Source organism: Rousettus aegyptiacus, unplaced genomic scaffold (assembly GCF_014176215.1).
Source record: "Rousettus aegyptiacus isolate mRouAeg1 unplaced genomic scaffold, mRouAeg1.p scaffold_m13_p_1, whole genome shotgun sequence".
Taxonomy (NCBI): domain Eukaryota; kingdom Metazoa; phylum Chordata; class Mammalia; order Chiroptera; family Pteropodidae; genus Rousettus; species Rousettus aegyptiacus.
The window spans coordinates 92777246-92793567 of NW_023416284.1; the positions used below are offsets into that span (position 1 = coordinate 92777246).

A 16322-nucleotide genomic window follows, 5' to 3' on the forward strand; every position below is an offset into this window, starting at 1 on the left:
AACTAGGGAGAAATCCAAGAAATCACCCACCCTGTAATTGCAGGACGGGGCGAGGGTGCAGAGCTGCCTGGTCCCAAGTGACTGAGTGAGACAGAGGCCGCGGCAGCAGCAGACGCCTCTTAAAGGGGCTGCTATTGTGAGTGGACTTCTGTGGTGACAGACCTTCTCGCTCTGAACACCAGTGCCGATTCAGCTGCGTGTAGGGGGTACCAGGGACTTACAGGAAGACATTGTTGGAGTGAGGGCCGAGGCAAGACTCGCTTTGTATGGAGTGCTGGCAATATCCATTGTTCCCTTTTGAGCTCTGCCCCCTCCCAGTGCACAGACTCAGTGCTACCATAGCCCTGACATCATCAAACTAGATAACAGAGGTCATTCCGCCCATAGGATTCCCTGAAACTCTGCCTCTCCAACTCGCAGCCCCACCCAAGCCACATGCAGGTGTATCCTCAGCAAGTCAGGTGCTCCTTGCTGAGCAATGCCAAGACTCAACACTGGTGACAGTTAGCCTTGGTTTCTGGTGTGTTCTTTTGAGGCAGCTATAAGTACAGCATCTGTCTATTGCTTGCTGCAGCTTAACAGGTGGCCCCAGAAGGGCAGAGGCTTGGGCTAACTTTGGCCTCCAGCTGAACCCCTCTCAAGACTGTGCCACTAGACACCTCCTACACAAATTCACACTAAGACGACTGGTAGACTTAGGAGTATTGCTTAGTACAAAGAAATAGACACAGAAAGGTAGCCAAAATGGGAAGACAAAGAAGCAGAAACCATATGAGAGAACAGAACAGAGATTCAGATATAATGGAGTCAAGTAATCTAACAGATGCAGAGTTCAAAACACTGGTTATAAAGATGCTCGATGGACTTTTGGGAAGTGTAGATAAATTCAGTGAGAACTTCGACAAAGAGATAAAACACATAAAAATGGACATGGAAATCATAAAAGGGAACCAGTCTGAAATGAAGAACACATTATCTGAGATAAGAAGTATATTAAATGGAATAAACAGAGTGAATAAAGAAGAGGATCAAATGACCTATATAGAGGATGGGAAAGCCAAGGACACTCAATCAAAATAGCAAGAGATAAGATCTCAAGACAATAAAAATAATTTAAGGATCATATGGGACACTTAAGGGTCCAAATATCCTTCTGATCAGCATAACTGAAGAAAATCAAGATGTTGAACAGCCATTTGAAGAAATAATGATGGAAAACTTCCCTAACCCCAGGAAGCTTAGAGAATTCCAAAAATCGGGGATCCAAAGAGGCCCACACCAAGACACATCATAATTAAAATGCCAAAGGTTAAATACAAAGAGAGAATCTTAAAAGCAGCAAGAGAAAAACAGATAGTTACTTATAAGGGAACACCCATAAGACTGGCAGCTGATTTCTCAAAAGAAACTATGCAGGACTGAAGGGGTTGGCACAAAGTATTATACAGGATAAAGACCCAGGATCTACAACCAAGAATACTTTATCCAGCAAAGCTATCACTTAGAGTTGAAGGACAGATAAAAAGCTTCCCAGACAAAAATAAGCTGAAGAAATTTATCACCACCACACCAGTATTACAGGAAACGTAGGAGGGACTTCTTTAAGAAAAAATAAAAAGTATCAAAAACAGGAAAAAAGAATGGTAACAACTACATTCCTATCAATAAGTACCTGAAATGAAAAAGAGTTACGTGCTCCAACCAAAGATAGAGTGGCTGAATGGATAAGAACACAAGACCCCTGCATGTGAAAAGGAAGGGGATGAAACAAGATAATGCTTTGATGGACCTAGAAGGTATTTAAGTCAGAGAAAGATAAACACTGTTTGATTGCCGTTATATGTGGAATCTAAGGAATAAAAAGAACAAACTAATCAAAATCGGAGTCACAAATATAGTGGACAATTTGGTGACAGACAGAGGGGAGGGGAGACTGGGGGCGGGGAGAATGAGGTAAAGTATTAAAGAAGTACAAATTAGCTGATGGATGGTCATGGGAATGGCAAGCATGGTATAGTGAATGCAGTTAGCATTAATATGTTGGCTAGGTGGAGAGTCAGGGGAGGGAGGGAGCAATTGGGACCATTTTAAAAAATATATAGATGTCTAACCAATGTACTGTATACTTGAAACTAATTAAATAAATTTTTAAAAAACTGAAAAATAAAGAGAAGAAATAAGTGTTGGTGAGGATGTGGAGAAAAGGAATCCCCTTGTGCATTGCAGGTGGGAATGTAAGTTGGTATAGCCACTATAGAAAACAGTATGGACATCCTCAAAAAGTTAAAATAAAACTACCATATGATCCAGCATTTTCACTTCTGGGTATTTGTCTGAAGGAAATGAAAATACTAACTCAAAAAAATAACCACACTCCATGTTTGTTGCAATATTATTTGTAGTAGCCAGAGCATGGAAGCAGCCTGAATGATGGATGAATGGATAAAGACATAAACACATAAGCACGCGCGCACACACACACAGAGATGTGTGTGTGTATGTGTGTGTGCACGCGCACACAATGGAAAATTATTCAGCCATGAAAAAGAAGGAAATCTTGCCATTTGGGACAGTGTAGGTGGACCTTAAGGGCATTATGCTAAGTAAAATAAGTCAGAGAAAGATACTGTATGATCACACTTATATGAGGAATCTAAAAAAACTAAACTCATAGCGAGAGAGCACAGATTAGTGGCTGCCAGAGGCAGGGCTCAGGAGGGGGCAAAATGGATGAAAGGGTCAAAAGATACAAACTTGTTATAAAATAAATAAGCCATGGAGATATAATGTATAGTATGGTGACTATAGTTAATAACACTGTATTTATAAGAAAATTGCAAGAGAGTAGATCTTAAAAGTTCTCATAACAAGAAAAAAGTGTGTAACAATGTGTGGTGATGGATGTTAACTAGACTTATAGTGATCATTCACAATATATACAGATACTGAATCGTTATGGTATATAACTGAAACAAATAAAATGTTATATGTCAATTATATCTCAAAAAAAAAAACAAACCGGAGCATCTCACACTTAAGAGGCTTTAAAGAAGAGGTCGATGGTTGATAGGGAAGTGTCACCTGCCTTTTTTTTTTTTTTTAACTGTTTTTTATTAACAGAATAAGGCCTGTGAGCCCCAAACTTTGTCTCTCTTTAGGCTAGGCTATTCTGTTCCACCAGCTCATTGGAGAGTTTTAATTAGTTACTTATATACTCTATCATTTGTCTCATATATAATTATGTGTTTATAATTAAATATGTTGGTGATTGGTAATTTGATTTCATTTCTAGACTCTGTTTCAATATGCTCAGTCTGTGTAGTTTATTGTTCTTTTAGCTCCAAGTAACTCCAACAGAGCATGGCTGTGAAACCCTCTGCTGTCATTAGTTTAGGTCATACATTTTTAACTGGGATAATATTACCCCCAAGCAGGTAAAAATTGACTCTTTTCTTTTAAACAGCTTCATTGAGATATAATTCACGTACCATAAAATTCACCCATTTAGAATATACAGCTCATTGTTTTTTAGTATGTTTATAGGATTGTATAGTCATCACTATAATTTAATTTTAGAGCATTTTTGTTCTCCCTAAAAGAATTCCTATATCCATTAGCAGTCACTTCCCATTTTGCAGCCCTAAGCAACCACTGATCTACTTTCTGTCTTGATATTTGCCTATTCTGGACATTGAAAGTTGGTTCTTTGGTGAGGAGTTAAAACAATCTTATATGTAACAATGTTTTGCAGTCCTCCAAAGCTTAACCCTGTCTGACAAAATTTTATTCCTTAGTATTTAATTTCTCTTGTTGGATCTGCTTGGATGGATATCACATGAGTAGCATTGATGTTGAGTTCATGAAAGATACAGAAAATGTGGGGAAAATCAGTACTACAAACTGTGGTGAATAGAGGGGCTGTGATTAGAGGACTTCCTCTCAATCAGTTACTTCATATCAAAGTCATGTGGTGAGAGATGGCCTGCACATGCCTGTTGGCTGCCATTGGCTGCCTTGTCAGTGTTATTTATGTTTGATCTTAAGTAGTTTTGTGATTTGAACTTTGAGGATTAAATTAAAATAGTTTATATTTTATTACTTAATTCTAAAAATGTTATTCAACCCATCATTTAGTTAAATGCTAAAAAGAAAAAAAAATATTGATAATATCTGAATGAATACGTAACAGCAAAAGGTTCTTTTTTCTTTTTTCTGTTTTTAGACAAGGCAACCTCACAGATTGCAAGGACCATGTCAGTTTACAATCCCTTATTTTTTTTATTTTTAACACCTACAACACTTGGTCTTCCTAGTTGGTTTCCCATCCAAGTACTAACCAGGCCTGACCCTGCTTAGCTTCCGAGATCAGACAGGATTGGGCTTGTTCAGGGCGGCATGGCCATAGACAGGTTATTTTTTCATATCAAGGAAAGGTTAAAAGTTGAGTTCACTAAATAGAATTTGAAGACATTAATTTAAAATTTTCAATTGCTTTGCTAAAAATAATTTTCAACAATTAAAAATTTGGTTATATATGCAAATTGAAAATTTACATATATAATTTGATACATTATAATTTATATAAGTAATAAATTACATTAAAAGTACTCAGCAAATATAGTTATAAAGTTAAATATTAGCTTTAAACTTTTTAATTTAACTTTTAAAGGAATTATTTAGTCTTTCTTAACTTTGTATTGAATAAAAGGAGTAGCTTTATATTTATTTTTTTTGTGTATAAAGCACAGGTAGACGTATAGTACATAAGCAGATATATAGGAATATATCTGTGGTATTAAAAATTTCATGGAGAGGGGTCAGTTAGGAAAAAAATGTGTAAGAAAGCTCTTTAGAGAGGGTCAGTATGAAAAAAATATTGAGAAACAGACACACTGGTGTAGATATATCTCTTGGTAGGATGTTGATTATTAGTCCAGAACTTGGAGTGGTGAGATCTAGATTGGATGGAAAAGACCCTCCTGATTGTGGGTGTCTCAGCTTATACCCAGAGGATCCCATGGTATTTTCCTTCACCCTAGAAAGGGATAGGATGGAAGTGCAGAACAGGATAGGTCAGGCAATACATGTAGAAGAGTAGTCCCTACTCTTGTAGTTCTTAAGAATCTAGTTAGAGAGATAAGATAGAAACATGGAAAATTCATTCATTCAGTAAGAATTTAATATAAATTCAAGATAAACATAATACAATATTTGACTTATTGCTAAAAGTTCCAATCTACAATATTTTGTATTTTTATTTTACAATATTCTTATTTTTAGTATTCCATGGTATTTTGTATGTACAGTATATAATGATTATCTAATATCACAGCTTTTGCTCTGAGGCCAGGATATGAAAAGAAATAATATAGGTCCTGTTTTGGGGGGAATCTGGTTTATGCCTCTCCAGTTGTTGTGCCGAGGGATAGCAATATAAGTATTTTTAGCATTAGGGGGACTGATCAATCAATGCTTGTAGAGTATGTCTGTGGGAGACCTAGGATTAGAATTCCTGAATCCTGAGTTTTAGAGTTTCTTCTGTCTTTCTGGAAATCTGGCAGCCATTTACAGAGACTGTAGGATATACCTTTTTTTGATCTTTTGGAGCATGTCTATTCACTGTTGCAACTCAAAAGAAGAGGGACTCAGTCTTGCAGATCACCTGACATCATGGTCTTTCAGGCAAGCTGTATATGAGACCCTTAAGAGGACTTTTAATACTTCAAGTGGTATTTAGACTTCTTTGTTCTTTCTCCTGCTGTTCACCTTTGTTTTTTCCTTATAGGTGTCTCTGCAAACAGACTCATGGGTGGTGCCATGCAGCTTACCTTCCGCAAGATGGCATTTGACTATTACCCCTTCCACTGGGCAGGTAGGAGAATTCTGAATGAGGGCAGTTCTAGTATGGCCCAGGTTTTAAGAGCAGATTTCTGGGTTCATCTCTTACTGCCCAGCAGGAAGATACAAGGGATTGCAGTGCATGAGGTATTGGAAATAACCCTCTTCAAGACGCTATATTTTGGAAACTTTCAAGATCCATTATTGATTATTCATCAGTGATGAGAGGAAGTAGGGAGGGAAGGCAGTGCCTAAGATGTTGCTTCTGATTGTACCCTCTGCTCCTGTTTCCACTGGTTTTAGAGTCTCTCTAAGAGTCTGTGGTCAAAGATGGCAGCATTCAGCAGCTAGCCTTTAAGAACCTTAGGGAAAAATTACATATGGAATCCAGAAGAACTTGAGTGTTCTCACTGGATAATTTGTACTCATCCTAGACAATTCTGGATTGGGGCTGAGGGATCAGATTCTGAACTATGATTATACCACTGGATAGGAAAAATTGGAACACTAGATCATGATCTTGGACTAAAATCTTTTTGCTTCATGCACAGGTGATAGCTGCAAACACTGGGTACGGCACTGTGATGCCATGGAGACCCGAGGCCAGTGGGCCCAGAAACTAGTGATGGAATTTCAGAGTAAAATGGAGAAGTGGCATGAGGAAACAGGTCTGAAGCCTCCCTGGCACCTGGGAGTCGACTCTCCGTTCCGGAGGAAAGCAGGTGGGTGATGAGGAGCTAGAGCTTAACCTCTTGCCATTTATCTTTGAATATCCAGTGGAGATAAAGCACTGGACTAGGTAGTCATCCCAACTTATTTCTAGCTAATTATCCCAACCTTATTTCATGGAGGGTCGGTCGTCAGTGACTTTTTTTTTTTTAACAGAGTCCTGTTTGTCCCCTGGGATAGCTGAAATGTTGAAGAGAGATTATTGCCTTAGTCTTAAGGAGAATGTAGTTTTTGAGTTCTATCTAGGAGCTAGACAATGTTAAGCTCTCTTTCCTGCATATAGCATTAATGACCTTAGGATTTTTACCTCCTAATTCTCTTAACAATAGGAGTTGAATGTATCTGATTCTCTTTCCCACCTTCTTATTTTTATTTAGATTCCCTCTCCAGTCCTCTAAAGAACCCCCTGGAGAGAAGCCCCTCCCAGGGCCGACAGGCTGCCTTTCGGCCTCCAGCCTGGAATCGCTTACGCTCTAGCTGCATGGTTATACGGGTGGATGACTTGGACATCCACCAGGTGAGGAGCCCAGGACATGGGGAAGCGAGGCTGGAAGGCAACAAGTGTGAAAATGTTGTGGAATTTGGGGGCTGTTTCCCTTACTGCTGGGTGGGTAGACACTTTTTTTCTATGTTTGTTTGTTTGTTTGTTTGAGCATAGCTGCTGAAGTCAGGACTTGAGATTTCCCCAGTTTCCTCTAAATACCTGACTACAAAATTTCTACTGAAAAAACAAACTTGTGGACAGTGTTAGGCAGATGTGAGAATGCCTGGAATATGTGTAAAAGCACTGTTCTCCCTAGGACAGACTTTAGAGGGATAGTAGAGAAAATTGAGGAAATTCTATTCTGGGTGCAGCATAGATTATAACAGTAATTCGTGATTGTGTAGGTTTCTTCAGCTGGACAGCCCAGTAAGAAGCCATCTACACTCCTTTCCTGCAGTCGGAAACTCCACAGCCTACCCTCTCAGGTCTCTGCCATTCACATTGAGTTCACAGAGTATTATTTCCCAGATAATCAGGAGCTTCCAGGTAAGCATTGGAACTGGTCATTTCTTACAGTCCAGCACTCGTTCTTCTTATTTGTCAGCCTCTGGCCACTAATTATAGTCTCATTTGTTGTTAGGAGTTTTAGATGTTTGGGTTAGTTTAGCATACTTTTGTTAAAAATGCTGCCTTGTACAAATATCTATTTTTGCTCTCTTGATAGTATCATGAATATCAGCTGCTAAATAGGAGTCAAGCTGCTACTTTGTACATGGTGATTATTTTGTTCTCTGCTTTCTAGTTCCCTGTCCCAATCTCTACATTCAGTTAAATGGTCTGACATTTACTATGGATCCTGTCAGTTTGCTCTGGGGAAACCTCTTCTGCCTGGATTTATACCACAGCTTGGAGCAGTTCAAAGCTATCTACAAATTAGAAGATTCAAGCCAGAAAGATGAACACTTGGACATTCGACTAGATGCCTTCTGGTTGAAGGTAGGAAGAGAGACAGATTTTTGTTCTCTTTTGGCAGCCACAGTTGCGTTTCTCTCATTGTTATAATCTAGAGTTCTGCTCTGTCCATTTGATAGAAGTAAGAAAAACAGTTTTACAGCCCAGATGGTCTTTCATGTGTATTAATGGTGGGGTATGGAGATACTCAGATGGCCATTCTGAATTGGATTTGATTTTCTCTCTGAAGGTGAGCTTCCCGCTGGAGAAGAGAGAGCAGGCTGGGTCGCATCGGCCCCAGGCCCTTGTCTTCTCTGCATCAGGCATGACTGCCACCAATACACGTCATGCCCCACATTGTAGCTGTCCAGACCTTCAGAGTCTCTTCCAAGGTTTTGCTGCTGCTGAGTTCTTTCATTCCAGTTTTGTTCACTTTCCCAAGGTTCCAGGTGGTTTTAGCCTACTGCACATACTTTTTTTGCATCATGCCTTCCAGATGGATTCCAGCCTCCCTCAACCTAATACCCTCCCTCCCCAGAGGCCTAAGGCTTCCCAGGATCTCTGGTCCATCCACTTCCCCCAGATCTCCTTGGACTTTGAGGGAACAGAGAAGTTCAAAAGCCATACCTTGAATTTTGTGGCCCCCTTCCCCTTGTCCATTTGGGCCTGTCTACCCCTCCGCTGGCAGCAAGCCCAGGCACGGAAGCTCCTTTTGGCGGCAGAAGGGAGGCTGAAACCATCAGCCAGCTTTGGCAGTACTGTTCAGTCTGAGGCCTTTGCCCCTGACACTGTGTCCCATCTGAGGTCAAAGACTGAGCATGATTTGAAAAGCCTATCAGGCCTTACGGAAGTCATAGAAATTCTGAGGGAAGACAGTGGCAGTATGGATAACAAAGGGCCTCTGACACAGCTGGAGGATGCAGCAGATGTTCACATGCTTGTACACTCCCCTGCACATGTCTGTGTGAGACTTGACCACTACCAATACTTGGCCCTACTGCGCCTGAAAGAGGTGCTACAGGGTCTTCAGGAGCAGCTGACAAAGGATACAGAGGCTATGACTGGGTCTCCCCTGCAAGACCAGACGGCTTGCATTGGGGTCCTCTTTCCCAGTGCTGAGGTGGCTCTGCTCATGCATCCTGCTCCTGCTGCTGCTGAAGCTGACTCTGCAGGTTCTGATACCACTAGCCTTATAGATTCGGAGCTATCTCCTTCAGAGGATCGGGAGCTGAAGTCTGATGCCTCCTCAGACCAGGGCCCAGCAAGCCCTGAGAAAGTTCTGGAGGATAGTGGCATTGAAAATCTGACCACATCCCAGGGTAGGACACTGCCTCTCGATAGCAATGGAGAACTGCAGGACTCAGATTCTTTAGCACAGCAGTTGGTAGGGAAGGGCCATGAGGCAGTCGATTCTCTACAGGCCAAGAGACTGAACAGAGCCCAAGTACCCAGCTCACCAGCTGCGCTGAAGTCCCCAGGTAGCAGGGATACTGCTGTGAATGGACAGGGTGAGCTCATGCCTTTGAAGAACATCGAGGGAGAATTGTCAAGTGCTATTCACATGACCAAGGATGCCACCAAGGAGGCTCTACATGCCACCATGGACCTCACCAAGGAAGCTGTGTCCTTGACTAAGGATGCCTTCAGTCTGGGCAGAGACCGAATGACCTCCACCATGCACAAGATGTTGTCCCTGCCCCCAGCCAAGTAAGTGGTTTAGTGCCTCCTTCAATCACCCTGTCTCTTCCTCCTAGCTGTCGTCACTAGACTTACGGCCTCTTAGTGCATTTTTGGATTGGGAAGCACGATATATTCTAGAAGAATGCATAGAATGGCCTATTTAATGTGAAGGCTTTAGTTTTCACAGCTGCCTGCAAGGCAGTGGAGGAATTCTCAGGCTATTTGGAGGTTACAAGTACACCAATTGAAGAGACTCATCTTCAGGCAACATCTAACTCTGTGATAGGGGAAGAACTAGAAATTGCAATCAAATAACACAAGATTCCATGACTTTTCACATGCCTCCACATATTGTAGCCTATTCTTGGGCAGTTTTCAAGTCAACACTTATTACTTAGAATCAAAGTATCTCTTTTTTCACTAATTAGCTACACTATTATTGATAGAGATATGCTATATCAGAATAATAATACCTGGTATCTGGGTGATACTTCTTTATTTTCAGTGAGCTCTCACGTTATTTTGTTTGATTTGATCCTCACAGCAGCCTGGTGAGCTAGCTATAGATCTTTGTATCCCTAGTTGATGAAACTACACCTTCACCGAAGATGCACCCATGAATATTGTATTGTAGATAGAAACCTGGGGCTTTGGACTTGCTCTTTCTGATGCACCTTATCAACATCTGCCAGTATAATAGAGAAGGAAGAATTTCATCCATTCATTCAACAATTTTTTTTAGCCGTGTTGTATGCCAGGCATTGTGTCAAGCACTGGAGTTAGGGGAGGGGTTAAGCAGAAAAACAGAAATGCGGTCAGAAGAGCAGAAAGGTACAGATTTTTCCATTGGTTGTCTCGTGGATTTAGGAAAGATAATGAAGACTCTGGGAAATCTTTTGTGGGACACTTTGTGGTTTGGGGACTGTGGTGTGAAGACCGTTGACTTTAGAGCTTTTATCTTAATGGATTGTCTTTAGTGGGTCTGTCATCATTACCTGTGGGTGTGCTAGTACCTGCTAGGCATAGATAGTTCAGGAGGAAGGAGAAAGGAAAACTTAACCCGATGAATGATATAATAATTCTAGCCAATATTCATTGAGTGCTTTCTAGGTGTCAGGCACTTTAATCCATTGACTTTTTGAAACAGCCCTATAAGGCAGGTACTAATATCATTCCCCATTTTACAGATGGGGAAACTGAGGCTCAGAGAGGTAAGAAACTTGTTCAAGATCACACAACTTGTGAGTGGTGGGGCGAGGACTGAAAGCCTGGACTCCCAGTCACCAAATGTGCTGCCTTTTCTAAATGGAGAACAGTAAGGGAGATGGGAAAAGAGGAGAGGTGGAAAAGAGAAAAGAAAGGTGTGTGCTACAGGCTCTTTTTAAATCACCAGCAATGACTTCCTAACTGAATAGGCTAGTAGCCTTTTCTCAGTCCTCCTTACCCTGACTGGCAGTTATTTATCCTGCCAGTCAGTTCATCCTGAGTTTGTGTGACCCACCTAGTTACACTTTGGAAGGAGTCTTTTCTTTCAGCTTGGTGCTCCCTTCTTCCTTTTATCCTATAAATGTAACTGTTCCGTAGGGCTAGGCTGTCTATATTCTCATCACCTTTTTCAAAGTTTTTATTTTTTAAATTATAAAAATGATTGTGCTAATCTTGTTGACAGTGAGAAAATAGAATACAGAGGCATAAAAGTCACTTGTAATAAAACTATCCAGAGACAGCCACTATTTATTTACATTTGGGTCTGTTTTCTTCCACCTTTTATACATGTACTTTGTATCCATGTGAATACTTATGTGTGTATATATGTTTAATATATAAATACTATTTTACAACAATAGGTTTATAATATTTCTGTAGACCAGAAAATTTCCAGTTTTATTTACTTAATGTTTTATTATGAATTTTTTGCCATTCATTAGGTATCTCTGTGCATAATTTTTAATTGCTCTGTTGTATTCTAACAAATGGATGTATCATAATTTATTCATCCATTCCATGATCTAGGTGGGGGTCATTTAGTCTGTTTCCAGTTTTTCTCAGGTAGAACCAATGCTGTGTTAAATGTCCTTATTTTTGTAAACGTTACTCTTTATGCATATTTAAATCACTAGAATAAAAATCTAGAAGTAGAATTGTTGGGTCAAACCCTTACAAACATTTTTAATGTTCTTAATGCATCCGCCAAACTTTGAGAAATTTTATATCAATCTATGCTTTTGAATACTTTCTCTCTATAGTATTTTATCCATATCTTCACTTCCGCTGTATTCCATATTTTCATTTGACTTCCCTCCCCGACCCTGCTCTTCATTTAAAATTATCTACTGCACATAGCTCCACATGGATCTCCCAGAGGTACTTTGAACCTAACATATATATAACTAAATTTCTTATTCCTCCCCAGACCAGTTATTTTCTTTTTTTTTAGTAGCATCAATCTCCTGCTCATTCAAGCTGAAATTTTGGTTCTGCTGCTTCCAGTCATTTGTCAGGTTCTGTCCACAATTCCTAGAGCAGCGATTCTCAAACTTAAACATGCTTGAGAATCACCTGGAGGGCTTGTTAAAACACCCTCTGATGAGCCTTATCCCCAGAGTTCCTTACTCAGTAGGTCTGAGAGGGCACCCAGAACGTGCATTTCTAAGAAGTCCCCCATTGATGCTGATGCTTCTAATACGATGACACTTTGAAAATACTGCTCTAGTGAGTCTCACATCAGTTTTTATTGTCTGTTTCCACACGTTGACTATTTTAGTGAACTATTAATTGACTTCCTCATTGGAAGTCTTTTCTTCCTAGCTTATTTGAAAAAACCAAGTCAAACTTCCTAAAACACAGGTATGATCTTGTTATTTCCCTATTCTGAAACTTTTAACCTTTTCTCTTATACCCCTTGAGTTCATGTGAACTTCTTAGTGTGGCATAATCAATTATTATGATATGTCCACCTGGCACTTTACAGTTTTTTTAATAGACTTTATTTTTTAGAGCAGTTTTAAGTTTATAGCAATACTGAGGAGAGATTTCCCATATACGCCCCCACACTTTACATTTTTCAGAGCACTTTCATATATAATCTTTTATACAGGGTTTTCTGTAATCTGACTGCAACCTATGTGGTAAAGTGAAAAAAGTACTTAGCAAGATGGTAGGAGAGTTGAGTTTTTCTTAATTCCACCTTTAACTGTGACCTTGAGTCAGTTTCTTCATCTGTAAAATGGGAGAGTAGGATTAAAAGGTCTTTAAAGGCTTCTTTTCATTATGTTATGCCTTTCTAACTTTATCTTCCATTGTTCTCCCCAACAAAATCTGTGCTCCAGCTGGGTTGAGCTATTTGCTAGTCTGTAAAGGTACTTGTGTTTTCTGGCTCCCTCCCTTTGCTTATGTTGTTTCTTCCCCATAGAATGCCCTCTTCCCTATTTCTTTAATTGTCCTTCAAGGACCAACCCAAATGCCATCTCCTTCCGGAAAGCTGTTCTTGATCCCTTCTCTTATTCTCTTTCCTTCTTTGATATTGCTTAGCTGTGGGCTTTTTCTTTGTCCCTCTCTTATGGTGTGTGTAACTTACTCCCATATAATATTATTTATGTATGAGTCTCCTCTCTCCTGATTATAAATTCAGGGGATGGCTTATTCATCACTTTATTCATCCTTCACCTCTGCCCTGTGCCTAGGACCGTGCCTCATATACAGAAGTTATTTTGTAAATACTTTTGGATAAATATAGATGAATTCAGGTTCCACCATTAGCATTGGGGCTGTAGGCAGTTGGTCTCTTCTCTATGTGGGATGACCTTAAATAACCTTGACACTTAATGTCAATTTGGGAGAGCTGCTTATGCAATTTGAAATGCTGGAATATGAGCATTTGGAAAGGTCAACTGTCGAAAAATGGTGTGACCCCCTTATAGCAGATAATAGCCGATATCAGAGTTTATGTGTATAATAACTGGGCTGAAAGGGATGGGAATTGCAATGGGATAGAACAATGTTTCCTAAGCCACGTTTGTGATTTTTGTTTTTCCAAAAGGGAGCCCATGGCCAAGATCGATGAGGGGGTGGCAGCCCCAGTGGGTGGAAGTGCTGCCCGACTCCGATTTTTCTCCATGAAGAGGACAGTATCTCAGCAGTCATTCGATGGTGTCTCATTGGATAACAGTGGCCCCGAAGACCGGATTTCAGTAGACAGTGATGGCAGTGATAGCTTGGTGATGCTCTTAGAGTCTGGTAAGTGGAAGCAGAGCCAGGCAGAGTTGTAGAAGTTTAGAAAGGGTTCTTTCTGCTGCCTGTATTCAGACTGGCAGGATGTAGAAAGGGCTGAGATTTGATAAAATAGGCATTTTCTTAACCTAAAAAGAAATTTTAATGGATTTGCGGCTCTAGCTTTATCCCCCACATCTTCTTCTAGGTTACTCGTTAGTGCTTGACCTTTATCATAGAACGAGACTCAGACCAAAGAAGAGAGCACTAGTCTTACAGTCATGTAGCTTTGTGGTAATAGGATTTGTTTTATGGCGGGTTGTCTTTTTTTTTTTTTTTTCGCTTATGCATTTTATTCTTGGAAAATAGCTAAGAACTTTTTCACTATGATAAAACAAATAACTCTTAGAAATTAGATCAATTACCACTGGAAGTTACACTGGTGCTTTCAGCTTATTGAAATGGAAACTAAAAATCATCCCTTACTAGTGTGTAAATGAAAAGAAAATAAAAGAGAATGTATTTATTCTTAAGCTGGGTGGTGTGTGCCCATATTTGTTATTATTTTTAACTTATTATGGAAAACTTCAAATATATATAAAAGTAGACAGAATCAAGTAATGAATCCTCATATACTCATTACCTGGCTTCAAATATTAAGAGCTCGTGGCCATTATTGTTTCATATATATTTCTGCCTACTTCCCTTTTTCCCATATCATTTTGAAGCAAATCCCAAATACATAATTTTATCCATACATATTTTCATTATGCATCTCTAGAAAATACAAACTTTTAATTAAGGTAAAAGACACTTAACATTTACCATCTTAACCATTTTTAACTATAATTCAGTTGGCATTAAGTACATTCAAATAGTTGTGTAACCTTCACCACTATTTTATCTCCGAACTCTTTTAATCTAGAAAAAAATGAAACTCTGTACCCATTAAACAATAATTCCTCTTTCCTGCCTCTTCTAGCCCCCGTCAACCTCCATTTTACTTTCTGTCTCTATGAATTTGATTACTCTAGGTACTTCATAAAAATGGAAGCATGCACTATTTGTCTTTTTGTGACTGGCTTATTTCATTTAACATAATGTTCTTAAGGTTCATTCACATAGCATGTGTCAGAATTTCCTTCCTTTTTTAATGCCGAATAATATTCTATATTCTATTGTATGTTTATATCACATTTTGTTTATCCATCCATAGATACTTGGGTTGCTTTCATTTACAGACTTTTTAAAAATTTGACCAAATACCACTATTAAAATTAAAAATTAAGAATAATTCCTTAAATTCATCAACTTAAGCTTTTCAGTTGTCTCATAAATGTCATAAATGTTTTGTTTTGTTTTTATAGTTGTCATTGTTTTTAAAGATTGTATTTGAATAGAATTTTTTGACTTTCAAACGCTTTTGTTGTCTTTCTTATGCAGAGTCTGGTCCAGAATCTTTTCCACCAGGATCTCTTCCAAATGTCTTAGGTGGTGCTGGTGTTCAAGGGAGCCCTATCGTAGATGGTTATGGCCAGGGATCACCAGAGATGCACAGTTCAGCCTCACCCAGTGGGGAAGACCTCAATCTTCACCTGGTCAGCTGCTTAACTTTCTTCTCTGCAAAGGGTAGGCTCTAGACTGGGAGCTTGGGACTCAGCTAAGAGAGTCTCCTTTTACAGGTCTCAGTTCTGGTTCTGAAGGTGGATAAGGTGTCTTTTGGGATTGAGGTACGTGGTGAGGACCTGACTGTGGCTCTGCAAGCAGAGGAAGTGACCCTCCAGCAGCTGGGCACCATGGGACTCTGGCAGTTCTTTCATGGACAATGCCCAGGTAAGGATGGCGGTCACTCCAGGAGAGCCGGTGGGATTTATCTGGGGCAGCCATAGCTTCACTTGCTCCTTTCACTGTGTTCCAATGGCAGCTGCCCTAGTGCCAAGCCTTTGGCCCTTCTCTCCAGTAGCCATTAAGGGAGGAATAATACTGAAGAAGCCTCCTTACAAGCAGCTTCCCAGAGCTCTTCCTGGGATTTTGTATTCACTAGACTTCATTTCCCACATGCTCCTTAAGCTTACATGAGGACAGTGTTTACTTATTCATTTGTGTGGCTGCTAACATCAAACTATATCTGACCAAGGAGCGTCTGTCTTTCAGATTAAGTTCTTTGATGTGAATTATCATTTATACTTTAAAAGATGACAGGAAAAATCTGGACTTGCTTCATTTTAAAAAATTATCTTTTAAAATATTGAGCAGATACTAAAGAAAATTTATAAAATATATGTATAAAATAGTAACAGTACAATGAACTCAAGTACCCACCACCTAATTTAATAAATGGTTTTAACTTTGAACTCCCTGGGAACCCCTCCCCTGAACCTTCTTCTGCCTCTCATCCGTCAAGGGGAGTCATGAGAGCCTGAATTTTGTG

At 39.7% G+C, this 16322-nt stretch overlaps 1 protein-coding gene and 1 pseudogene across 1 annotated transcript in view; one reads left to right on the top strand and one right to left on the bottom strand.

Annotated features, from left to right (window-relative positions):
- The window catches only part of UHRF1BP1 (UHRF1 binding protein 1), a 58474-nt gene that overhangs the window by 35032 nt on the left and 7120 nt on the right, over positions 1 to 16322 (top strand). The window contains exons 9-17 of the mRNA XM_016146939.2: positions 5786 to 5872; positions 6390 to 6560; positions 6945 to 7084; positions 7456 to 7597; positions 7854 to 8047; positions 8253 to 9709; positions 13722 to 13918; positions 15335 to 15489; positions 15574 to 15724. Coding sequence (XP_016002425.2) covers positions 5786 to 5872; positions 6390 to 6560; positions 6945 to 7084; positions 7456 to 7597; positions 7854 to 8047; positions 8253 to 9709; positions 13722 to 13918; positions 15335 to 15489; positions 15574 to 15724 — 2694 coding nt within the window. The remainder of the gene's footprint in view (positions 1 to 5785; positions 5873 to 6389; positions 6561 to 6944; positions 7085 to 7455; positions 7598 to 7853; positions 8048 to 8252; positions 9710 to 13721; positions 13919 to 15334; positions 15490 to 15573; positions 15725 to 16322) is intronic.
- On the bottom strand, positions 4289 to 4407 carry LOC118605170 (annotated as a pseudogene).